The sequence below is a fragment of the Molothrus ater genome, chromosome 1, assembly GCF_012460135.2.
Source record: "Molothrus ater isolate BHLD 08-10-18 breed brown headed cowbird chromosome 1, BPBGC_Mater_1.1, whole genome shotgun sequence".
Classification (NCBI taxonomy): domain Eukaryota; kingdom Metazoa; phylum Chordata; class Aves; order Passeriformes; family Icteridae; genus Molothrus; species Molothrus ater.
In genome coordinates, this window is record NC_050478.2 from 126,755,270 (window position 1) to 126,783,096 (window position 27,827).

Sequence of the window (27,827 nt, forward strand, 5' to 3'; positions counted from 1 at the left end):
CTGCTGAGGGTTAATATCTGGGAGCAGGTGCAGCAGAACACTGCTCAGCACCGGTGCTGTGTCGGGTTCTAAGTTGTTGTTGCCATAATGGCTCCCGAGGTATTAAAAAGTCCTTTTTCCCAGCCCCACTCTTGAGGAAGAAGTCGAGATTCAAACCATTCAACCTTGGTTTTCAAGGTTGTTTATTTTCTCTTATCTAATACATACCTTTTTGGACCTGTGGAGGTCTGTCCAGCAGGTCAGGTTGAGGCACACTGACTGCTCTCAGGACGGTGTTATTTTTTTATACTAAAAACTACTTGTACTTTATTGACAATAATTTTCCAATGCCTATCACTTATGTTAGACAGTCAGTCTCTACCCTAAACCAATCTAAAAGTGCCACCATCACAGCAGAAGATGTAGGACAAGAAGAAGAAGGAGAAAGACAGGATAGGCCCAGATTCCTCCATCTTGCCTCCTGAACCTCCATTCTAAAAACCCCAAAATTCTACTTTTTCACCCTGTGATAAATTCACTATCATTCTATTCAAACCCTTGTGGCTTGTAACTCCTCGCACAAAGCTGGTAATTGTTTCCATGGGTTAAAATCGAAGGCACAGGTGTCTTTGACTCCATGTCAAGGTCTCTGTGCCCCCCGCTGGGGTCTCAAGTCCTCCAGGGCAGTCAGAGGAATTTTCTGGGTTCTGACAGTGCTGCACAGCCCATGAGTTAGCAGAGACCTCATTGATCTGGGTTCCTGTTCATCATCCACAGGGCCTTGGCAGTTATGGATGACACTTCCTGTACTGTCTGGACTCCACTCATCATCCAGGGCACTGAGGAAAAGGAACAACTGAAGGACTGATAACTGAAAGAAATAATTGCCATCAAGTAGGGGAAAACAGATAACATAGCCCAAGGAGAAAGTTATTGGGCTAAAAATTACCCAGAAGACTTTTGGAAGTGCAGTGAAAAAATTATTGTTGGTTCTCCTTCTGTTCAGAAAAACAGGGCTTTCCACACAGGCACCATTGCTTTAAAGGAGCATGACCAATTTATTCATCCAGAGAAGGCAATCAGAAAACCCTCCCAGGTTCCAAATCTTGGCTAAGCATTCCGGTTTAAAAAATGATAATATTATTTTTCTTGACATAGACTTATCTTTTTCTTCAGATACATAAAACTCTACCATAAGCATTGTATATGAAAACAGCTAAACAAACATTAGAAGTTTGTGTAAAGTCAATATCTTGAAGCTGAATAAGGAATTTATTGGTTACATATTTTGTTTTAGAACTAACTTACTTGAACTTTCTTACTTTTAAAAAAAATGTACTTACACATCTACCATATGTGAGCCAATACATCATTCAGGGACTTTACTATAAAGGATTCAAGGTCTATGTAATGTTGTAGAAAAAAATAGTCAGGAGTTAGAGTACATAGAAGTAGTTTGGAAACTTTATGGAATATTAAGTTAGGAAAACAACAGCAAACCTTAGAGAAAACATATTTTATGCTAAAAGCACATTACCAGTAACATTCCTGAGTATTAATTTTCTGTCAAGTTTGGGCTGGTTTTGCAAATTACAGTGTGATATATTAAGAAAACCTAAACTTTGGCTAGTCATGCTTAATATACTGCGCTGGAATCTGTAATAGTATAGGTCCTTGTGAAGGAGCTGGGCTTTTCTTCCAGTGGGAGCACCAGCTCCTGAGAAAGGAGTGAGAGGCACTCAAGGAAAGCCATCTTCTCCTGGCTACAGTGGAATAAAACCCCAAACAGGTATTGGATTGCTTAGTTTTTAGGAAATTATATGTTTACTCTCTGTGTGATCTCTGCTACTGCAGCTGTCTAAGAGGAATGATGGCCATATCTATGACATTTATCTGTCTTTTCCAACTTCATCTCTCACACAAACATCCTTTTTACTGTGTTTCTTTTAGTCTTAAGCATGATAATTTATTTCTAAGGACAATTCCTAGAGATCCATCTCTTTAGAAAGTTACCAAAGCTATTAGCTCTGATATTAAAATCTTACCTTGTTTAAAATCTTAATGATATAAACTTTAAAACATACTCATGATTTCTTTTGTCTAAGTTTCAGCTAGAAAGGACCCAAATTCAAATTTCCTTTATTGAATCTTAATGGTTATTTCCAAGTGGTTTTCAATGTGTGTATAACACTCACATAAGAGGTAAGATAATCTTGCTGCGTACAGCTAATAAAATATAAGTGTTTTAAGACTGAAGGAAATGAGCAGTGCCTCTGCACCACTAAATATAATTTTGAGACAGGAGAGACTGATGTCTCCAGTTGAAACAACAGCATTAGAGAAATCCAGGCCAGAAAGCATGGATCTATTCTAAGGCCCTCTGAAATCAATGAGAGGCTTTGTTGTAACTCCTCTAGGCTTTGGCTCCAGCCCCAAGTAGTTATTCAGGTTGGACTTTGGACACAGATACTGACACCATCTGCTTACAAAAAGTACCATGAGGTCTTTAATTAACACAAATCACGAGGGCCTCAGTTCTATGTCTTATCTAAAAAATGTCACTTTTGAGAGAGTGCACAATTGATGTACACCTTGCTAAGGACCTCACTCTCTGCCATCTCACAGGGAAGTGTGCAATATACAGCATTGCCAACACTACCTTTTACAAATATGTCTAAGTTTCAAAGCTATTGATTTCCTAATCAAATTTCATATGCAAATATATAAATTAGGTTTCATTTTTGTTGATAGTGCTGAATAAAAATAACAAACATGAGGCAAATACATGGAAAGGGAGAAGGGATTTTTGTTTCTTAAAATAAAATTTAAAAATAATAATATGAACACACATAAAAGGGAAAGAATAATATAATTTTTGTGCAAAATGCCTATCTAGAGAGCAGTGTAGTCTTACAATCAGGATTGGATTTTTCACTATTTTCTATTTTCATCTTTTAAAGGAATGACTGAGTAAAATGTTAAACCTTTTTTTATGTCAATTTCCCCATCTGTAAAATGGTATCGATACCAAGTGCTCTGACAGGAATTTGCCATCCTAAAATACTGCTTCGAGGTGTTCAAAGGGAAGATAGTACTTCCAACTGCATGCCCTTGGCATTATTCTCACCACCTATGGCCTGTGTAGTCCCACATACTGTGTGTGCCAGGCCATTGCCCTGTTGTACAGCAGCATCAGCTTTGCCCAGAGGCCATTTCACTCAGAGTGAATGAGATGTAGTCCCTTTTGTATCTATAACTCACACACTTTCAAGCCAAAAATGAAAAAGAAGTATCTTTCACCAGAGGATGAGTGTGTCTGGAAGACTTAAAGATTGTATCCTTATGGTAGGGATTAATGAAGTGCTGGCCCGAACCCTGCACATCACTTAAGGACATGTTTAACTTTAAGAATCTGAGTAGGCAGATGGATTTCCATGGGAATACTGATGTGCTTAAAATATGTGTTGCTGAAATAAAATAATATCCTTCACTATTGTGTGGGGTCATGCTACTTTTGTTTGTGAAAGTGAAGAACACTCTCAGATGTTACTCCTTCTACAGGGAATTTCCTGGTTGTTCAAGACTGGGATTCTCAACATTTTGCACTCCTGATTTCTCAGCCCAGACTCATATATATATATATATGGTTTGTCTGTAATATACAGGATCAAGATCTGCACTGGTGTTATTAACTGTTTCCCTGTGCTGAGCCAAAATGAGTTCTATAAATCTTGCCTCTAGACACCTGACCTCAGTAGCACTGTTTTTTCATTGATTCTATTTAGCAACCATTATGAATGTAGATAGGAAAATAATTAAATTATTCTATAAAAAAAATAAATTTAAGCAAGCATCTGCCTTGCCCCAAGCTCCTATGCTGCTCAAAAGTCATTACTTCATGCACAGCACAAACTCTCTCCTTCCAGCATTGCTGTCTTAGGTGAGCATCTGTGTCAGATCACAACACTGGACACGTTTTTCCACCTTTATTTGCCATCTCTGGGGCATTCTTTGGCAACCTTGAGAGTACATCTTTAGTCAGAGACAACACCTGAAGGGGCACAGAGCTTTGCACTCAGAAAGAATATGCTGTGTTGCCTCTCAGCAGACAGGATGCTCTGTTTAGCTATTTGTATAATGACTTCCTCTGGTGCCGACTTCTGCCATCTGTCCAAAAGCTTTGTACTAGTTCTTTACTAGAATTTGCCAAATGTGTGAACTGTGTAAGAAACACAGTACAATTATTACTGTGCATTTTTAAAAGTGATGTAGTGTGCAAAAGTGGACTTCCTAGATACAGAAATGCTTAAGACTGTTGTTGTAACTTCTATTATCATGTCTTTTGTTTTGCAGTTTTACTAAAGAATGCAAAAAAGGAAGAAGAAAAGCCATTCAGAGACTGTGCAGATGTATACCAATCTGGTGTTAACAAAAGTGGGGTCTACACTATTTATATTAACAACGTGTCAGATCCTAAAAAGGTAAAGACTGGGTTTATTTTCTTGTTTGTTAATACGACATTGCTCTGAACTGAAAGGAGTGTTTTGAGCTTTTATCGAAATTATCATTCCACAAAATATTGTACTGGTATAAAAAGCTTGTCTTCTCTTTAGTCTTTAAAAAGTATAATAGACTGAGAAAATGATTAACTGTATTATGCCAGACATTCTTCTTTCCCGCTGACAGAAAATACTTCCTAAGTTCCAACGTACACTCAATAGTTGACTCACTTCCTCCCACTTGGCAAGCCCAGTTGAATCAGACTATGGCTGCAAATAAATCTGCAATAAAATTTAGAAGTGAATTTGTAAAGTGTGATAATGAGGAAGCTGATCTTGGGGATTATCTGGTAGCACAAGAAAAGAAGGAGCAGAATGAGTCATTTTTAAAGATAAGGATTTAAAAAAATTCTGCTTCTCGTGTAGGGGACAGAGAAAAGCGGGTTTGGCTGTAAAGAACACAACATGCTGAGTGCCAGCAGTGCTTGAAATTATGAAGCGTGTATAATCCCATCCTTCTCAAAAAAGAGACTTGGGAGGGGGTTTCTTTTATGCAAATGAAACATTGGTCTGTATAAGAGATAGTTTTTTTGCAAGGCTTTTGTTGCTAAGGTACCTGAGTCAGGAACTGAGGTTAGGAACATGAGAGGATGACCTAAACCCAGCTTGTCTGTGGAGGAATGTTGGCTGTCCCTCTGACAGGGCACTGTTGGAACAGCCACCAAGGGTAAAGGCTGATTATCTGGGACATACAGTGGTGGCCATAAAGTGGGCCAGACAGGAGGGAGGGAACCACTTCTGTCTGGTGAATTTATTCTTACTGCACTAAAATGGTGACTCTGCAAACATAAAAAGACTGTAAAAAATAATACCAATATTATTGTTTATAGTAATATTATAATCATATTAAGATATGCTAACCTTGTTCATAAGTGGAGTTTGGTGTTACAAAAGGCCTCTGGAAGCCTGTAAACATCAAGATGTCATAGTTTAGCAAGGAATTAGAGTTCATTAAGCCATGAGTAGAATTGGGGTGGGAGAGATTTATGGGTCAAGACCAACATAATTCTGGAAAATGTGAATAAGAAAATAATTGACATGACATAAAAGGCAGATATCCCTGAAAGCATTACTGAGCAGGACAAGAGTGATAAAAGAAATTCTGTAGACACTGCTCTGCTCAAAAAGAGATGTAACATCTGTGTCCAAATCACATGTACCGATTGGCAGTAGTTTTCTTAGCCTTACTGAAGCTCATGAACCATAACCAGAAGCTGGACTGCAATTAAAAACAATGATTACCTGGAAACACTGTGACACTCTTGCTTCTGGTATATTTACCTCAAACTCACTTCGCTGGCAGTATAAGGACAGTGACACAATGGAAGCCATCCTGTGTTTCCACTATATCCCTGGTTACAGATGCTGCTATCAATCAACACAGGTATCACAACTCAGCTGGTGCCATTGCATTAAGTTTTCCTGGAGGGTTTCTGTTTTAGCAAGAAAAGGCAGGAGTGTGTGTTTCTGTGTGTTGAGGGCATTTCTGATACACCTGTTTCTGTCTTGCCCTAGCAATAACACAGCAAGAGCTGAGCCCAGACATGTTCATGTTAGTCAAGTGAGGAGTGTGATTGCTTTAACAGGTGTTTTTTAAGACATTAAGGTCATTTAAACAAGCTGCAAGGTGGTGCTGTGCAGATAGCTGAACTAACTCCAGCTGAGATAGCTTCAAAATCACTTCAATGCAGCACTGTGCCATCACTAATTAGCCCAGAGGTAGCACCATGCAGACACAATGAGATTGCTCTAATATTCTGATCGGTACTCCATGGAGACAGACTTGCTTGTTTAAAGCCAGCTGAGTTATCTGGATTACTACAATGCAAAGCACAGTTCTGGTGTGTTTTAGGAGCCCTAATATATTATTATCTTTTGTATTGCTCACAGTCACAGCCAACTATCTAATTCATAACAATTTTATACATCAGGCTACAAAATATGCCTTCATTTAATTTTATATTTTCTAAGGGATACTTACTAGAACCCTGATACTCAATGGAAAATACCTTTGTCATATATACAAATGTTACTCTCAGTTTTAGTGTTTTGTTAGTTACACATTCTTATATTCACAAAAAATTATCCTTCATGCCATTAACATATCTCATTTTTATATTCTCACATATGCTTTAGACTGCAATTTTTGTTTCTTGTTCCTAGCTTCAGCAGTTCATTAATATAGCTCATTAACCTTCAAGTCCTTGATCAAAATTAGTGTTTCATATCTGTTTAAAAGGATCTTAATATTCCATATTTTTATATAGAAAGAGAAAAAGATAGAATTAAATCATTAAGGTAATTAATTGACTTACTCTGATGAATATATGTGCAGTGCCTGATAATGATTACTTCGAGGGAAAGAAAAGGCAAGAAGAATCCTCTCAGTCCCCAGCAAAGTCAGGGTGAGCTAGAGAGGAAGCAAAGCTTCTGATGAGCAAGGGAGCAGTGAAAGTAAGGTCGTCCCCATTTTGGAGTTGCAAGAGCCAAGCCACCTTTGGGAGCCAAAGTAGGCCAGGTGTGATTGGTCTGACTGCAAGCAGGAGCTCTGCATGTGCACTTGCATCAATGCATTGGCTGTCCCCCTGTCTCCCCTAATGCCCCCACAAACGTGGCTCTCACCGTCCTCTGGGTGCCCCACACTGAAAATGCAATGTTATCCACCCCTGTGCTGGGCTCCTGGGTCTGTGTCCTCATGGTTCTGCAAAAGCAATTGCTGGGGCTGTGCTCTTCACTCCTCCCCCTTTACTTTCCTCTTGTGGACTCCCACTGATTTGGCACTGATGCTCTCTCTGAGCCTATCTGGCAGAATTTTAACCCATTATATGTAGGTTATCCCCCTGTACTGTGCAAGCTATCCTCCAACATGGTGGTCATCAGACTGTTTCTGCAGAGCACAGACACATTCCCTGCATCTCAAAGGTCTGGTCTTGAACTTGTTGCTCCATGCCATGAGGTAGATTTGTGGGGTCTTGGTGTGCATGCACTTAAAATGAAATTTGTAGAAATTTCACATCTTCCATTTACTTTAAAATTGAGCTCATCACTGAATGATAATTATAAAAGTTTTAATAATTTAGTCCATAAAGATAAAAGAAGTAGAAATAATCCCATATTTTCCTTTTAGGAGCTTGAGAATTTTTACCCATGCATTTAAGGAAGAGCAAGAGTGCAATATTTTGGATGGTCTTTTTATTCTAAGGTTATTTTATGAATTATAAAATCAGAAACTAGAATGCATACAAATTCAGTCACTTTTTTCATCCTTTTCTTTTCTAATAGACGGTTAAGTATCAGAACAAATTAAGTGGTGTTAAATGGCTGAGTGCCTTGATCTTTTCTGGGACAGACAAGGCTAAAGCTATGCACAGTAACATCTACAATCACCATGGAACTCCTGTTGATATGGGCAGGTGTTCGTGTCTACCACTGTGGAAAGTGCCAGACCATACAATGATGGCAAGTGAAAAATGTGCTGCTGGCAAGTCTTTTTTTCACTGTGCCATTTTCTCTTTCAATTTGATATATTATTCAGAACACTTCAGTCTTTTTATAGGTAATTCATTATATTGTACTATGAAAATCCCAAAATTTGCATGCATCTTTAGAATGAGTAGTCTTAATACAGTTGAGGATTTACTGCTTTAAAAATTGGCAGTGGATTCATGGGAGCTTGAAAGACTTACAAGGAAAGTAAATCCATCTTTTAGAAGTTCTCACCGTAAATCAGACTAAAGACATAAAATCCTGTAGATAAATGTTTTGACTCACAGTGGCTTCCCTAAAGAAGGAATAGGGCCAAAATATTTGTCTAGAAAATTGTGGGTTTTCTTGCGGTTACCCTGAATGAAGTTCATGTTTGTCCTGGTATTCTATTTCCTTCCTGCACTTTCACAGGGACTTCACTTGGCATGGCTGATCCAAATTAAAACAAAAATACTTGCATATTGTTACTATGACAGCTCCTAAGAGTTGGAGAAATTTAGAATGACTTTTCTTGAGGGTAGAATATGGTCCTCTAGTCAACTGCAGGACAAATTTTTATTTAACTGTGTTGGATAGTAACCTCCAATTTGTCAAAGCAATATAAAGCTTTAAATTGCCAACCAGTGCTTAATGGGTTGACTCTTGCTCATGTGAGTGCCAAAAGCTAAACCTCTTCAACACTCTTACTTACTGAATTTTTACTTAAAGGGCAGAATGCAGCTTTTAAAAGCACAGACAAATGAAATTTAGGATAAGTGCATCAATATGGCATGGAAGAGTCCAGGGGAATGAAATCAGGAAAATTTGCTTGAATGAGTAGCCCTAAGAAATTTAGATCTTAAAATCAAGTGTCCTAGAAAAACAGGAACAAAAATTACTACTGCTTGTCACATATTAAGGAAAGCAAATGCACAAGCAGAATTTTAATTTTTTCATAGTTTATCTTCTGTATTTTTTGAAGGATAATGAAAAAGTGAATAAAAGTTAATATTAATTTTTGTCATTATATGGATTATTTAAGATTGATATCAGATTTCAGTCTACACAATATTCTAATATCAAGGGTCAACAATATTGTCAAATTGTTTCACTCTCCTTTATACACAGAATCTTCAGTATCTAGGTTATAATTTTCTTAGTGCAGTGGTGACAGGGTATGATATTACATATTGAGTATGTATCTGAACTTCTGACCTTGTCTCACAGACCTCATCTCTTGAGCCTGTTTCTACCTACATTCTGTCTTATAAGGTAGCTTGCTCTGAGGTCACCTGTCCCATTTTGGGACACTGCCTGGAACACTGTAGGTAATATTACAGTTCAAAGGAAAACAGAATAACTTCATTTGTGATACATTTCAGACTCCTAGGATGAGTGTTTTCTGCAACAATTTTCAAGATTCTCTCTGAGGCCAAATGACACTCTGCTAAAAGCCACATGAAGCATTATTATCACTGGAAGAAGTACTCTTGTTTATTAAGAGGAAGGGAGTGGTTTCAGGGGCACTGCAGAGAAAATAGAAAAAAGAGCATGGAGGGAATGTGAAGGGGAAAGCTGAAGAAGTAGAAGGGGATGACTGGGAGATATTCTTGGTGATGTACTGAAAGGAGACATTGCTGGAAGAATTACACCAAACAGAATGAGAGAATTGTTTGCTACCAAATGACTGAGGATGTCATTGAGGGAATAGAACATGAGTGCATAGGAAAACACAGTTCCTTACTGTTATTCACAAATACTTCCTCCCCCCCACAAGATGACAGAATTTCAATGCAAACTTGTTTTATTTTTTGTTTGGGTTTTTAAATTTTTCTTTTTTATTTACTGTTGTAGGTCTTTTGCAATATGGAAATTGCTGGAGGAGGATGGACAGTTATACAACACCGAGAAGATGGAAGTCTGGATTTTCAGAAAAGCTGGAAAGAATACAAAATGGTGAGGTGAAAAACATGCAATAGCTGTACAATTCATACAAGTGTCAGATTTCAAATACTACTTCTTATTGACCTAAACAAATGATTCCTCCTATAGTGATGTGGTATGGTCCTGCAGTCTTTTATGAACTACCTTTCATCATGTCTGTTACTTTTGAAAATAAGTTTTACTCAGTTACTTGAGTATTATTTCCCCTGATTTAGAGTTTCTCTCAGATCAGTTGTTGAGATTAAAATTAGATAAGACCAGAACACTGCTGTCTGTCTCTGAAATTTGACTTGATGTGATGTTCAGAGGTAGAAGACATGTGATGATGTTTCTAAGGCATGGATCTTTTCAGCTGAGAGTAACTCATTCAGAATTTGGAGCAGATAGGAATAAAAATTTTTACTGGGGTTTATCCCAAGTCATACAGCACCTCTGCCAATCAAGTTAATGTACTGGAAATGTTGATACTTCAAATAGGATTACAAGAAAATAAACAACTTAACAAATTAAAGATGACATGACTTCAAGCAGGCTATTTTCCCTTTGCCAACTCTAAAAAATTTTACTCCAATCTAAATAACTTGTTACTTTTTTTCATTCTCTGCCTGATCAAACTTTCTGATGGAGCTCCATTCTCTGAGTCTCTGAGGGCTGGCTTGGATTTCAATGACACTCCTAGTGAAGTTTTCAGCACTGTGTTATCAGCCTGGCAGAGAAAAGGGGTTTTTTTACAGTTTTCAAAAACACTAATGAAAAGAGAATTTTCAATGTTTAAAAATAAAAGCATTTAAAAATCTGTAAAAATTTCTATGGGAAAAAGTTCTGTAGTAGAACTTACAATTTCAGAAATAAAGAAAATATTATATTATTGAACCAAAATCTAATTTTGGATTCTATTGGTGCTTTATTTTCAATATTGCTTGAAAATATGAATAATTACCTGGGTCAGACTGCTGCTGTTTTGGATTTCTAATTTCTAATTATTTAACTCTATTTGAAATATTCTTTTCATTTTAACATCACTTTAGTCAATATATATTATGAAATAGATTACATCCTCTATTTAGAGAATAAATAGAGTTAAATATTTAGAAATTTATATTCAAATTGATATTATTTTAATTTAGCAGAAAACTTGAAAACTGTTTTACTCGATTTTGGTTCAGAGTCAAATAAAATATAAACTATCAAATTAATTTGGGGAAACAAAATTTGAAGATTCCTCAAGTTTTACTAGTGAGGAAATCAGAATTTGTATGTGCAACTTACATATGGACTTTTTAAAATGTATACATATCACATTAATGATTTTCTCAGCTTTTATCTCCTGAGATTTTCTTAGGCAGTGTAATAAATACAGCCCTTTGTAAAGTTTTCCCATGTGGCCTGTTTTTATATATATCCCTTCATGTAGTCATTTTCCTCCACTTTTCCTTCATGATAGTGCAGATCTGTACAGGATTAGATTCTGTTGGTTTTGTCTAGTTCAAGCAGCCTGAATTAATTTTGCTTCTATTTAGGAATGATTTAGTGTTCTAAGGGATCACTTCTTCTACCAAATAAAAAGGATCTGTTTTGGACTTTTATTGACAGTTTATCCTATATGTCATGAAGCAAGATGGGATTCATGCTTGCTCTGCTCCGATGAACAGTTTCACCAAAGTAACAATCTTAGGCTCCCCTCTGTGGTTATCATATATTGATAAGTGTAGAATGCAGAATGGTAGAGGCTGGTGGACTTTCTGTATTACTGGGATACCTGAAAGCATCTGAGCTTGAAGCCAGCAGCGCCACTAACTTGATTCTTTGGTTGTTCAGAGAGGGTGTGTGATGTCTGTTGGACCACAACCCTCTCCTTCCTGACACATCAGCCTGGTCGTTCTTCCAGTGGAAGCTGGGTAGTCTGGTGTGGGAAACACCACAATGGCACTTAGGCTTCTTTGGAGTTGAACTTAATGTATGTTTTCTCAGCCCATCATTCAGATAGAGATTTCCAATTTTGTTAAGATATTCTTCTTGAGCGTATAACTCACTGGGGTCCTAAAGCTAACAGAAATAATATCATCATATAATAACAGCAACCATAATTCTCTTGGGCTTCATTTATTTTCAATGCATTTAGTTCTTATTGGAAAGGAATCTGGAACACTGTTGAAGTTTTTAAGCTATAAGCAAGTACTTGCCAGCTTCTGAGCTGGACAGGAATTCAGGCCACCAGCCTGCACTGCTGCTAAAGGCCCCACAAGTTATTGGCTGTTACAGTGTCAGGAGGCCACTGCACATATGCTCTGGCTCTAAACAGATCCTTACAGCAGCTTCCTTGGGAAGGGAGCAGTCTCTGCAAGGGTGACAGCACTGCTGGGTTACAGGAGTCACTGACAGCAGGGAGGCACTCCTTGTCTTTAATGCAGTTTCATGCTGGTGTTTTCAGCTTACATGGAAGCATTTCAGTTCTGGACACCAGTACAGTAAACAGGTTAAGTGAGAGGCAGGGTAGCCATAAATCTTTTGAGTAGGAAGTATATAACTCCATTCATACATAAATTGCCATACAGTTGGTGATAGTGCAATAGTGGTACTAATTTTTCCTCCTGTGTTTTTTTTTCTCTGTTTCCACTTGCATTCAGCCTCCAATCTGGAAAATAAAGTAACACTTTCTTTTGTATCTAAAACAACAGCTAATGAGTGCATAACCTTTTCTGCAAATTCACTGTTGTGCAAGGTTGGTTATGTATCTTCTTGCTTAGGGGTATATGTTCCCAGTATCCTCCAATTTTCTTGTTAGTCTTAGGGTGTGCAGTGTAATTTTTACCTTTGTTTCTAAGAATTCATTTCTGACCAAGAACTCTCTTGGGCCATTTGAGTTTTGTGCATTCAATACTAATTGGAATAAATTTAGAGAAAACCCCATAAGTTCATTCTTCCATCCTTTCCTTATCAGTATCTACTACATCTGTTCTTTTGCATTTTGCAATGCATTTTCTGTTATACTGTTTGTTGCTTATCAGAGAAAATTGAAGTGGAATAACAAATAATTTCTTTAATGGCAGGTGAGATCACCCTGAAGCAAATTTCAAGGATTTTTCCTATTTTCTTGCCTGAGTAAATGTAAATGTAAAACACTACTAAGAATTTTGATCTCTAGAGGGGAATATCGCTTAAAAATTATTGCTCGCCATCTGCAAACCCAAGACCCTTTAGAAGGGGATTTTCTACAAGCTTTCTGTCCAAGATGCAGTTTTTGGCATTTATTAGGCAGTTATTAGCAATAATCAAATCTTAGTAAATGGTTAGCTCATGTGCTAACTTGGCTGTCAAGACTTCTTGATCATTTTCCAGTTTTCAGTTCTTGGATGAATGCACCTTTCCCAATGACTGTCTCCATTTTTGCCAAATTAGGTGATGGAGTATTGAATTCCCTATTCTCTAGCCTTCTAGCATGTCTAGTTTAATAATTCCCATGAAATTCTCTAAATTTATTCCACACTTGTGAGCCCAACATTCACTATGAGTTTCCTAGGGGACCTTCTTTGGGGTTGAGTGAGTCTGTTGGGAGTTTCCTCATGTAAATTTTCCTGCTTTCTCTCATTTGAGAAAATCTCTCAATAGGTATTTGAAATTATGTGCCTTAGCCGGCTCACAGCAACCATTTTCCTGGCCAGTTTTTTTCTTGCATGCCAGATTTTAATTGTACTCTATGCCTTAATTGCTGCTTTCCACTCCCTGATGAAAAAAACCTATCAATTATTTTAATCATTCATGTCATGAGGTAGATAAGGATCCCTTGTACATAGTACACACAAAGATGAATTTCTAAGGTATATGGCAACCACTTCCTACCTTCCTGACCAGCAGCTGTTTTTTCTTTTGGTTTCTTTAAGGCAAGAATGACGTTCAGCACTAAATTTCACATTCATTTAATTTCATGCTCCTGATTAATATCTAAGAGTCCAACAACAGTTCAGTGCTTAAAACAAGTCTGCTGCCAATTGTTTCAAAGTCATCAGTAGCATTTGTGTGTGCCTGAAGAACATATCTACAAAACCACTTCCATTCCTGTTGCAGTTTCTTTTTTTTCTTTTTTCCGCAAAGCTGTTGGGTCAAATTGATGGCTATCTCCATAGTGCATACATGGTATGACACCAGAGCAGGATAATTTATGCTCTTCTGTGGCTTAAATTCTTCACACACTGAGAGCCAGACCACGGAGGTAGTCACCAGAACTTTCTTCAGGAAGTGTTTTTGGATGCAATTCTATTGGGAATTTACATTGTGTTATCTGGAATAGCCTGACTTTCCTCTGAGCCTCAGTAAATTTAAGCTATTGTAACAAGTCTGGTGGTCTGTGTCTTCTGCTTACTTAAAGGACAGCTGAACACATCTTTGGACTCAATGTCTCTGATTTCATTATAGACACGATGGTTTTTACACCTTTTTTTTTACTTCCCTCAGTCTACCTCTGTGAGTAAGATTTAGTTTGGACAGAGGGTCTACCTATTTCCTGGAAGATTTCTTGTTTGTGACAGTAAGGTCGCTGGTCACCTCATGTTTTCATCTCACTAGTCTTTGTAAGTCTTACATGCCTGAATGATACAGAAGAGCTACCATTCCAATAAAGATTTTATTTTTCAGTGTCTTTGTTCAGTTCATTCTGAAAACTTCCAGATGTTACTTACATTCAATTTGTATTTGCAAACTGTTCAGCTCCTGTTTTAGAATATGGCCTCCTAATTAATTTTGTGGTCTCCACCTGTTGTAAGACTTTAAGGCTTAAAATTTTAATTTCTCTTGTGAAAGTTTTAGTTCAAGTTTCAAGTTCTGTTATAATTCCCCCTGACCACCTTTCTTGCTTTTAAACTCTGACATTTTTTTTCATATTGCTTCAGTAGCAATGTTAACTTGCACATTTTTCTCATTCAAAATAGGTATTCACCACCATTTATATTGCATTTGTCTTAAACAAAGAGACAAAAATTCAAGCTGATGCAGCTCCCTCTTGGAGCATTAACTGATGATGTAGTTGTATCCATTTACAAATAGTGCTCATGTTATATTTTATACCCAAATACTTGATGAATCAAATCATTACAGACAGAGCTCCAATCCCTTTCAATAATTAGAACATTATGTTCATTGCTTTCTTTTTCAAGTGAGACAATGACTACATAAAAATGAATAAAGCACCTTTTAGAATTGTGTGTATAAGCTTACTGATTCTGGTTCCACTATCTTAGTGCAAAATAACTTCAGATGTGGGTGGGATTTTAAACAAAAATTACATAAACCATATGGCTTGGCCGAGGAGAATGTTCTTGACAGAAAAACAAAAAAATACTCATAATTTGAAAGCCCATTCTGTGGGAACAATATCTTTCATAATTCTCACTTTTTTTTAAAGCTAGATATTCTGAATGAATTTTAATCTTTTTCCAGGACTATAACTATTTAAGGTATGTTCTGCATTGTTGTGATCATGAAATCTTCACACTTGCATTGATAGATATACCCCTGTGTTCTTTAAAAGAGGGGGAAAAAGAGAGAGAGAACAAAAAATTGTTCTTCAAAAATGTCTTGTTACAAAAGATCATCCCTAAATTTTAGAGTAGTTTTGGTCTGACTCAAATAACATGCACAGAAAATACCCAAGCAGTGGCAGGTAATGGGCTGTTCTCAAATGACAGCTGGCATAGGGCTACTTTGGTGTTAGAGCTGAGACAGTTTCACTGTTTGCACAGGAAAGTTTCAAAGCACTTTTCACAGATTCTTCTTCCCCCTGTATCTTAGTGAAACACTTGTGAGGGACAGAAATACTGGTTCAAAGAACCTAGGCAAGCATTTTGTAGATAACCTCGGAGTAGGAAAGGAATACAAAAATTTCTGAAAGGAAAAGAGCCTTGATAAAGCTATCTGTACTACATCTATTCATCTAGCTACTAGCTGGAGATTAATCCCATAATTTCTTCAGCAGAGATGGCTTTGTGTTTTTTCCCTGTCAGTAGCATGATGCAGTTAATGAAGTGCCTTGTAATAGCAGCATGGTCCCTTCTGCAAAATGAAGGATTTGAGAACAGGGTGTACCTGTGAGAAAAGAAAAAACTAGGGAATGTGTGACCTTGGAAAAGACAAAAGTTATATTTCTGTAGTGTAAACAAACCAGACAAGTTGGGAGTAGGGGTGGTCTTGAATGTATGTATTGAATGAATGGCTTATAAGACTGAGTTATGATTAAAAGGCACACTCAAGATGTGAATAATTTTGTAACATATAGCAATAAATTCATTACTTATGATAGTATGCTTCAAAGTCATATGTTTCTTACATCTGAAAATAGACAATTTTCTTCAAGGGACTGGGGTAGATAATATGGAAATAATTTGGTTTTTTCACACATTTTCCAAGTGAGTTGGATATAAGGAAATGATTTTTGGTGAGTGGAATGTGTATTAAGATATTATGTGAGTAACGCCTTTCACAGAGACCCACCCTTCTGTGATAAAGAATGGCATATCATGCTGCTGTAATGAAAAGTCTGTTCTGACTGCAGCAGTTACTCAGATAATTGTTACTTTCATCAGTGCTATGAAAAGACACAGCATTTTCTCTGTTATCCTGCGATCTAAATCCAGTGTGTCCAGTTGAAATAGACATGATATTGAAGTGGTGAGAGACCATACTTTGTTTTATGAAAACATGCTCATTAAACTCTTCTGGTCCTGACCAAGGCTTAATCCACAGCGTAAGCTTCAACAGAATTATGTAAGGGAACAAGAATGAAACAATATTTGTCTCAGAGAGAGTTGGAACACCATATTGGGCACCAGAGATGTTACTACAAAAAGAAGCATCCTCTTTATTTTGGAGAAAATTTTTGGATGTGAAATTAAACACAATTTTGTGTTGGAGCACAGATGTGTTTTTTAAATGTCTTATACTCAGCACAGTCTTTCCTATGCAAACATCACTGGATAACATCAGTTTCCAGAGCTCTGTTGACACATGGACGTATGCTTGTGCTGCTTTGCCACTAGTGCTTCAATATAACAGCATTAATTTGTACTGATAAGACTCAGGTGGTATTCCAAAGACATTTAATTAATAAATTTTATATAATGATAACAAGATCTAGCTTAGTTATGCCAACAGCCTCTTGTAGAGCACCATGAGAAAGACTAAAGTCATTAAAGAAGTGTTCTAACCACAAGATGAAAATGCTATATTAGAAGAGTCAGGTGAGTTTCAGTGAGGTTGGTTTTAAAATCTGTGACTTGAAAATATAGTAGAATTGTAGCAGAGGTCTTCCCAAATAGCAGTTGTGTGCTCTCATTGTGGAACAGCATTTCTCTTCTCCTGTATGATCTGCTCCATTTGGAATTTAGTGGAGCAGCTCTTAGCTTCGGGACTTGTGTCAAATTAGAAGTATAACATTTGACTCTGATGTCAGTCAGCTTCTATTCTTGTTCAGCTGTTTAGACTACCAGCTGAGCCCAAGCATGAGATTCAAAAACAATCCATAAATTTGATGCTCTATTTAGACAGATTATGTGGCTGAAACTCAAGTCCTTTCTCAAACTCACAAACTTTTGGTCTTTGCTGTAGCATCTGTGCTCCTAGCCATGTTCATTTTGCTACTTAATCAGTGCATTTCAAGAAGAGAATTAAGTCCTACACCCCAAAAGTTTTTCTTTTTGTCTGAAATGACCAAAAATACCTTTTCTAGATATTTTTCTTACATTTTGTATATTTAGCCCTAAAACTTACCATTTATTTCTTTGCAAATAATGAGTCAGATATCAGAAACCTCAAAATTCATTTTTCTTAGACCACAAAAAATGAGTTTTCCTTTCTTTAATACATACCCCTGTCCCTGGGATGCTCTTACTAGAAGCCACACTAAGTGTCTGTGCATTCCTAGGATCCACTTGTCCTATAAGTGAAAAAGGTGGTTAGGGATACAGGCTCTCAATGTAATTTATCTCAATAAGAAGTACTCTTCTATTTTCTGTTACAAAGTAAGGAAGTTAGATTGAAATCCAGGCCTGGAAGATGTTCCTGATTAATACGTAAGAGTCCAACTCAGATATTAGAGGAAGATGTCCTGGATATTTGTAGGAAATATTTGTAGACAACTGAGCTGTTTTGGGCCCCTTGCCCAGCCAGAGGTAACCTTTGTGTGAGGTTTGCACTTCATTCTGTCACTGTGATTTTTATTCATTGGGAACTTTGCTGCTACTGATACTGTGTGTGCTTGAGAAGGAAAAAGTAAAAAGTGAACCTAATTTCTGTATTTCTACTAATATACCGAGTCTAGAATGAAGTACAACAGACTGAATTGCTGCAGATTACAAACAAGATTTTCAGGCAGATTATACAGATATTTAGTTCTTTATTTAGACTGACAATAGCTTCATTTTTTTTTTTAGTCTTTTGAGAAGGTATCTGGCTTCAATCTAAATATATTTTTAAAACTTGCCATCAAATATGTGTTGGTACTTCCTAGGAGGAAAAAATCTGAATGTTTAGAATTGTTTTCCAATATTCTTGTATGTAACATTAATTAAAACATATGTTGTCTGAGGAAATGGAAGTAATTTCTATAAACCAAATCTTTATTTAAAATAAAAGAATGAATAATATAATGTGATGGGAATGAAAATCTCCATAAAAAGTATGGAAACATTTTTTGGAAATTATCTTAAACAATATCCATTCCATGATCTCAGCTAAGGCAAAAGGAGCTGAATATTCTTTATGGCTTCTGGGATGTCACTGCTGCTGTAAAACACTGAATTATTATCTGCTTTACTCACTGAATTGTCTGACAGAAGATGAACCCATCGGATATATTGGCTGTGTCTGGTTTCAATTTGTTTTGTCTATAAAAAGTCAAAGCTTCCTGTGAGTATTATCAGGCAAAATAAATAAAGTAAGGGAGATAATTGTTTAATGAACTTGGAGCAACATGATTCAGGCAGAATACCCTCACAGATTTTGCCAAAGCTAATAAAATTCTTTTGCACCCAACTTATTATTTTTGAATAAGTATCAACTTTTTAAATTCTTAAGGGCATTTTTAAAACCAGTACTGAATTCTGTTTCTTTGTACTTGACTGCTCTAGTAGTTTAGACTCCATTAATAACCAAATTGAAGTTGAAAATGAGATGATGTAGAAGTCAGATGTCATCTAGAATAAATATTATACAATCATGTGCTTTTGTTTTTGATTCCTAGTTCTAAGTACTTTAATCCATATAAAAAACAAAAAAAATCTTTCTTTATTTTTGCATAGCAGTCGAGCATTATGTCAGAATTTACAGAATTTATTATATAGTTATATAGAAACAGAAAACCTCTTGGCTTCATCCAACTACAAAAATGGATTCTCATTTGTCAGTAAAGTTCTGTAGTGTTTTATTTTTTCTCTGAAAACAAACTCTATCACATTAACAAGAACGATCTGCTCTAATGTAGTATAAAAAATTACTTATTTCTCAATGACAAAACCTGGATAAAAGAATTTTCTTATTGTTTGTGATTTTTATGTCTTATTTCAGATCAGCCTTTGCCAAAATATGATATTAGTGCAATTTTCAGCAGCAAAACTATTTTTTTTTCTGTTTGTGAAGAATAAAATGAAGCATTATAATAATCTGTGCTGGATCAGTACAAACATTTGTGTATCCTTTTTGTGACTAATAGTGGAGAGATAAGAAAGCATATTATGAAAATGTAAGCATATTTCCCTGCTATATTCTCCCAGCTTCCATAGAGTGCTAGTGAGGAAAATGAAGTAGAGTGATGAGAACCTTTGGAAATTACTGATCTTTTCCTATTACATTAAGCACTCTTTTGGGAACTTAAAGACACTGATTTGCCAGCCATCCCAAATTATTATGCAAATTTCTAGGGAAAAGAAAATTTGAGAATTTTTGGAATAAAATGTAGAGTTTAAAGAATTAATCTCTTTATTTGGAAACATATAATGAACAAAATATGGAAAGATAATGACAAAATAGTCTCTTAGTCATTTAAAATGCAATTTTAGAACAGTGTTTAAGACCCACTGGGTTTCAGAGAGTCTTAAAATGTAGTTAACTGCAAACACATTCATGAAATACAGATGTTCCTTTTCCTAGTGGATTGATAGCTGAGGATGACTTGGATCACCTCATGTAATTCCTTGAGTTTAGGCACTAAACTTTAACACAAATAATTCTGGAAGCATTTGCTATAACTATTTGAATGCAAAACCCAAAATGTTTGTTGAAAATGTCTATATGTACTGGGAAACAAATATATTAATAACAACTATGGGCCTGAAATAGGTCACTTCAATGTTAACTTTTAACACTGCCCTAAGGCATTCTCAAAACCAAATTTCTTGTCCTAAATTTTAGGCATCAGTCCATAAATGACAAGCATGGTCTTAGGCAAGGCTTTAGGCACCTTATCACTTGGGGCCCCATAGATCTGAGCAGCAGTATAAACCCAAATGGTCTGCTAGCTAAAATGCTTATTTTTCATTACTGGATTTTAATTACCAAACAATTACTGAATTCTCCCATGAACATCAAAATTAATGAGGTCTGCTTTGCTGTGGACTTTTGTCTTGTGTCCCACATAGAAGTCCCATTCTTATTATTAATAATCTTCTGAAACCCTATTATTTTCTAGGATTCTCCATGGTAAGAGCTCAAGTTCCCCTTTTATGTCCCTCAATCTCTCCCAGATGTGTAAGAATCTCTTAGGCAATATTTGTTCAACATCTGCACTTGGCTGGCTGCTCTGTGTCTGCTTGTAACAATTGGAATAGGCAACTGCTGAGCTTCTCCTTCAGCATTTCTGCCAGCAGGAACTCATCACAGACACCAGTTCTCTGAAACCTTACTGAACTTCAAGTTTGTGTGATTTTTATCCAAACCTCAAAAGTGTTCAAAAAGTATTTCACAAATATATAGGACAGGTGGGCATACCAATTACACAAGTTTGTTTTCCTAAGTTTTCTAACTGAGACAAGAAAAAAATAATTTGTACTTGAAGACAAAATTCTGAAGTGTTCTTTGAAAGCTAAGGATTCTGAAGGTAAATCAAAAGAACTAGGAACCATTTTCTTTGCCAGCCTCAGGGTTGGGAATGGAAACACAAAATTAAATCATGTTTTTCAGGGTTTTTTTTTTGGCTAATATTATGCCATTTTCTTCTGCACACAAAAGTTTACATATCTGTCAAAGTAGTAGTGTTCTTGTGGTAGAGACAGTCTAAGTAAGATATAAACAAGGAGAGCTGTGTAGTTATTAAGTCAGACAAAGTATCTGGGAAAAACAGGATGCATGCAAGTCCTTGTTCAGCTCTGAAGTAGAGGCAGTAAACTGCAGACTAAATACAGGTTGGAAACAGTTGAGTTTGGCATAATAAAATTATACTTGAAGAAATTGCTGCCAGCTCTATGCTTAACAGAAATGTACTGCTCCTCTCTGGTTTACATCTATGAAAGCCTTGAGTGCCTGTTTGTTTGTTTATATCTTTCAAGCCATATTAGGTGTTTAATAAAGCACATTGCTTCTCCTTTGGAACATTCCTTCCTTCAGAGAAATGTTTTATATCTCACTTACTTCCTTGGTTTTCTTTTCATAAAAGCAAGTAGTTTGTTTAAAAAGAAGTAGTTACTTCTGTCTAGGAAAAAAAATAATCTTGTTCTAGGAATTTCTAATCTGAGTTTCATTATTGTAGCCCCTGATAGTAGGATTCCCTTTTTCATAACTAGTGTGGGGGATTTCCTCATAATTTTTAATATTTCTTTTTTATATTTCTTTTGTTCTCTGTTACTGCAGCTTCCTTTTCTCTGGTCAAGAGAGTAAACCACTTAGTGATAGATTTTCATCTTAGTGCAATAATACATATAAAAAGGGAGAAGGAGGTGAAAATTTGAAGGATAAAAATCATTATTTCAGAAAAAATTATATTTGGTGTCTGGAGTTTCTATAAAACACATAAGGGATCATATAATGTTAAAACACTACATATATTACATCCTGAATAGGCTGTAATCTAAATGAGATAAGATATACATAATTCAATAGACAACAGTTCAAAGGGGAGTCCCCTCATTTTTCCTGCACTGGGAAAAAGGGAGAAAGAATTTCCTGATAATCTTCACTTAAAGATATACTACTACTACTACTACTACTACTACTACTACTACTACTACTACTACTTGTGAATAATAATAATAATAATAATAATAATAATAATGATACTTTTGTGAATAAGAAACCATGTAAACTCCAAGAAAACCTAATTTGACAGATATCTGAAAAACAACGTTCTACTTCTTCTTTCTGGATTTTAGGGAGACAAACCTCCTGGTAGGTAGTCTATGCAGAGCATATTTTACCTTACTCTGAGATGAGTGACAGTGACCAGTGTGAAATATGTCAGAGACAAACCACTAACTGCTCTGGTATGATATTGCCAAGGTTACTGGAACAGGAGACACCAGGTGGGACAGTCAAGGGTAGAAAGACAAGGCAAGAAGATGGAAAGAATCAAAGCCAGAAAACAGTGATAACTACAGAAAGCTGTAGACAGGGTTTATACAGGCGAGGAGTAAGTCTTTTTGTGTTTTAGGAACACTGTATGAAGTCAAATATGAATGTGAATGCCATCAAAGCAGCAAGTGAGAAATAACAGAAAGCATCATAATGGGAAAACTTGAGGAGCAGCAGCTCACACTGGAAGACAGATGGGTTCAAAGCAGGATATCACCAGTATTACCTACAACCAGTATTTACAGAGATTTCTATAGGAAATAGTCTACTGGAGAAAGAGGATATCATGAAATAACATGCAGGAAAAGAAAAGCAACTAATAGTGTGCTCTGACATTTCAGTCTGAGACTTCTTTGGGACTTGCCACAGACTACTGAATTTCAGCTCTTGCAGATGAAACACTTTGTCCATGGGTATCTCTTGATGGTCTCTGAGTTAAAAGGCAGAGATGCTTATTCAAAATATAAGTTAGTCAGTTCAGCCTACCCAAACTTGGCGTGTCTTCTCAGCCTCTACTATCAGTGAATCACCAAATATATGCTTAGGTGGGGTTGTATAAACAAAATACATCCTGAGTAAAGTACTTTCTGTGGTAATTCTATCTCTCTAGGAACAAAAAAGATAGTTTCCTCCATTTTTATTTTCTGGACCAGTCAAACTTTTAAGCTTCTTAACTTTTTAAAATTAATTTACTTTAGAAGTTTGCAGCTGATATACCTATGCATTGCCTGAGTGAATATTACCTGTGCTACCACATGGCCACTGGGAAGGCAGGATTTCATCCTCCAGAGGCACAACTAGTCAGGGCTGGAGCCACAGCAATACAATAAAGAAAAAAGAGAGAGAGCTCTACTTTCAATGTTTTCATCTCATGTAAGGAGTGACAGAAACATTATATAGAGAGAAGACCGATGTCTTGCCCATGTGTCTCACAGACACATTTCTCATTATCTAACCTTTAGTCCCAAGGAAGTCTCTTGATTTTAACCCCTTTAAAAAATATGTGCTTTCTGGAAATAATCCAATCTTTCATTTAATTTGACTAGGAAATTTTCACAGGATCTTCTAAAACACCCCCAGTATGCCACTGTAAGCAAATCAAGAGATTTCTGGTTCCCATTTTTCCCATCTTATGAAATATGAATAGGCACAGTCATGTTGGAATAGTTCTTCACAAGTAAATACTATAGTTGAAAGTAATTTTTACTTTTTAAAGAGGAAAAAAAAAGAAAAATTTAAAATGGGCTGAAGAGTTCTCAGGTATGAACCAATAGTTTAAAAAGAACAATTATTTTAATATATAGTAAATAAGTTAATGACATTTAATAAAACCTTACATTTAATGTAGTAAAATATTCACTACAATTTAAACAACTTTAAAACCTGGAAGATGTATAAAAGCATATGTCTTGGAAAACATATGTCTGGTTTTGAAAATTAATTGTACTTTTTCTTTCATTATTATTTTTTCATATTTGTAAATGATATCCTTTGTTTAACCAGAAATAAGATCACCTAAGCATATGAAATGTGAGGAGAGCAAGGTGACTAGAAGAAGAGCTAGATAACAAGGTTTAACACCATATTGAATGCATTATAGAATATTGTTATGTCAAGTATTCCCACTGAAGCATGTGCAAATACAGCATTTTTATCATGGACCTGTAACATGATTTCCAGCTGATAACCTCAGCTTCCCTTGCAAACAGCAGTTGAACTGCATGACATTCCTACATCAAATATATTAGTAGAATCATTTTAGAGACCACCAAAGTGGAGCAAAGAAAGCTCTGACCAGTAATTAGAATGCACAGGTAAAATATAATGATGGTTTTATTATTGTATGTAGGCTTTATCAATTACAGTAATTACATCTAGTTATTTTGCCAATTTTTTCTAGGGTTTTGGTAGCCCATCAGGTGAACATTGGCTGGGAAATGAATTTATCTTTGCAATAACAAGTCAGAGGCAATATTCTCTAAGAATTGAATTAATGGACTGGGAAGGAAACCGAGCATATTCACAATATGACAGATTTCACATAGGAAATGAAAAACAGAATTACAGGTAAGAATCTATTGAAATTCTTTTAACTCTGCTGAGTGATAAATATTGTTCATTGCTAACTTGTCAAATATGAGAAAGGGCAACAATATGATGCTGATTTTTATCAAAAGTGGATAAATATCATAAAAACAAAACAGAAATCAGATTTCTCAGTGATGGAAGGATAGAGTAAACGTAACATATCTGAGAAAAAGGGACCTATTAATTGTATTGTTTGATAGAACTGCTGAAAACTGTATGACTTTTATATTCAGAACTCAAAATTGATTGAATAGAAAAAAGATTTGGAGTCTTCATTAAAAACTGAAAGATATCTACCTCAGAAGCAGGAGACTGAAACAATGGACATGGGAATAAAAGACCAAAAATGCTGTTAAACCATCTGATATTTTCAAACTAAAAAATTAGTGTAAATTAAGAGGAAAAAGAGAATAGTGGATCTTATTTTGAGGAAATTAAACACAAAACCTTTTCTTAATAATATTTTTCTCCCATACTTTGTTTTAAGATAAAAGTTTATTAAAAAAAAAAGAAGTAACAACTTGAAGACACAAGAAATACAGATAACCTAAGTCATCATTTATACAATTTTTAAATCATTGCTTCATCTGAGGAGACAGTAAAATGCTAGAAAAAGAAAATTAAACCCATAAAAATATCCAATTATTTATTACAGCATATCTAATTAGCACAAGACTCAGGAGAGAAACAGATCCATTGCATTGTAAAATCAAACATTCAAGGCATGTGAAATTAGGTTGGTATTCGATCTTCAAATTCAAGTAATATGATTCTCAAAAATGCTGACTGCCTCCCTCCCCCAGGGTCCCCAGTGAAATGGAGGTGAAAGCAATTTGCTCTTTCTGTTGACAGGGCTGTGCCCAGGTGGGACACTGAGCAGTGCCCCTGCCCTCTGGGGCACAGCAGTGAGTGGGGTACAAGAGCAGAGGACACCTCTAGAAGCAATCAGTAGGAGTTCAGCTCCTGCAGAAAGCAAGGGAGCAAGGGCTGTCCCTCTGCACACAATGGACAGCTCTGTCCCCGACTGCCTCCAGAAGTGCTGTGCCCGGCACTGCCCGTGGAAAGCCATTGCCCCACACCAGGAAAGGTGGAGCACCTATTCTGAGGTAGTTTTAGTCAAAGAATAGATATAAGTAAAGGAAATTGCTCAAAAGAGAGGCTAGAAAGATTTATACAAAACATAAAAAAAGCAGCATAAAAGTGGGGTCTTAAACACTAGTAGAAGTTGTTCAAAAGGAAAAGATGAGACAATTCCTCGTAAAATGAAGGAAAATGTTGAAGGGCAGTTATACATAGCCCAAAAATTGATGAATCAGAGGAAAGTACTGTTCAGGGGATGAATTAAAATCACGGAATTTGCTAACAAAACCAGGGTCTTTTTAGCTTGTATTCATTCTGAACTAAGGAAAACATGTATTGTTGAGGCGTTGGAAGGCTGTTGAAAATTTTACATGTTAAAGCTCCTGTTTAGTGAGGATTTATTTTTCAGGAATCCTCAATGTTTATTCATGGCAAAATGGCAAGAGAATTGTGTTGTTATATTTCAAAAGAAAGGAAGGGAAGGGAGGGAAGGGAAGGGAAGGGAAGGGAAGGGAAGGGAAGGGAAGGGAAGGGAAGGGAAGGGAAGGGAAGGGAAGGGAAGGGAACCCACTTTCATTATAAAAAAGGGAGATCTTTTGCAATGTAAATAATATTTTCTGACATTGGAAAAAAATGTAAAATGGATCCATGTAAATTATTCTTGCTGATCAAGAAAACCAAAAGAGATATAATTCAAGCCTGTAGAAATTAAATCAGAGGAGGCATACAGGCCTCAAAGAGTTTAATGTTGAGTAACAGGCATAAATTCTGCTACCCATGTCAAAGCCACTTTTTCGCAAAAGTCAAAGGGAATTTGACCGGAGTCTGTTGACTTCACTTTTGGCTCCTGTCCTATTCTATAGTGTAAATGAAGGCCAGAATGAGATTTACTCACACCTCTTATGGTGCAACTGAAGCTCTTCTGTTGAGGAAATGGGAAATAAGTTTCATTCATATTTTTCTAAAATAAGCAAAGATGAAAACATAAATAAGTAAAAAAGTCCATCTCTGTTGGCCCTTTGGGTTTCAGATTAATTCCTCTATTTTTTTTTATTCAGGTATATTTGAATATTTAAAGAAAATAGCTAGAGTAACGTGGTGATAGCTCTGGAAATAATGATGTGCAAGCCACATGCAAGTCTAGACTGTTTTTCATGCTTGACAAATGCACTAGTGCTTAGTCCAGACAAATATATGCCCAACAGATATTTTTCAAACCAAAATTAAGTTGGGCTACTCTATAATTTTTTACAGGAATGCATTCTACAACATAAAACTCTTTATTTTGCTTGCCAGCATCACTATCTGTGATAGCAGCAATTCCAGAAGGCTGGCTGAATAAAAACTTAATTATTGAGTACTAAACAGCTGGCCACCCTTCAGAGAATGCTGTTTTCCCTTTATCTGAGAAGCTGCCATTAAGGATTTAAATGATTCCTCTGAAGCTGAAAACCACAATTCCCAAACTCCTGCTCCCAGCACCTTTCCTTCCCAGCTTTCAGGCATTTGCCATGTTTGCTTTCAATACCTCAAATACAGAACAGCTCACCTTTTCAAAACTTTAGTTACTGTTATTTGAAATAATTTTGCCAAACAAAACAGATGCTGTCTTATTTTGGGAGCTTGTTTCTTATAACAACCCACATTAAATGTTGTTTCTGTTAGCAAAAATATGTAGTTGTACACTGGCTAGATTCACATTAGTTTCAAATAACCAAAGTTCACTAAGTAATAGTAACCAGTGAAGAGACAAGTTTCTAATCTGGTATGGGAAGTGGATCAAGAAAATCTGAAATTGAAAAAGGGCACTGAAATGAAAAGAAAATCTCAAGAAGTGGAACATCTTTAATTTTGCTATAGCAGTACGTTTTATATTTGGAAGATGTGAAAAAAAAAAAAGTTTCCAGGTCTTATGCCCAAATACAGTTAAAAAAGAAAAGAAAAAGGAGAAGAAAAATAAAAAAAATAAAAATAAAAAGAAAAAGAAAAAGAAAAAGACCATGAAGTGATAAAATCTGCTCGAAAAAATATCAAAAATCATTTTCATGTTGTTCTTCCAAAATCCAGCCTCAACATTACGCAAAGTTCAATTCAGTCTGGATAACTCCCAGTTGGTGATTTCAGAAGGGTTCTGTTTTTTCTCTGGTCTTTTTGTATTCTCTTTAC

The 27,827-nt window shown here is 36.1% G+C and overlaps 1 protein-coding gene across 1 annotated transcript in view; it reads left to right on the forward strand.

Moving 5' to 3' along the window:
* The window catches only part of ANGPT1 (angiopoietin 1), a 151,701-nt gene that overhangs the window by 90,822 nt on the left and 33,052 nt on the right, over positions 1-27,827 (forward strand). Inside the window, exons 5-7 of the mRNA XM_036406337.2 lie at positions 4,333-4,460; positions 9,858-9,959; positions 24,394-24,560. Of these exons, the coding sequence (XP_036262230.1) occupies positions 4,333-4,460; positions 9,858-9,959; positions 24,394-24,560 (397 nt within the window). The remainder of the gene's footprint in view (positions 1-4,332; positions 4,461-9,857; positions 9,960-24,393; positions 24,561-27,827) is intronic.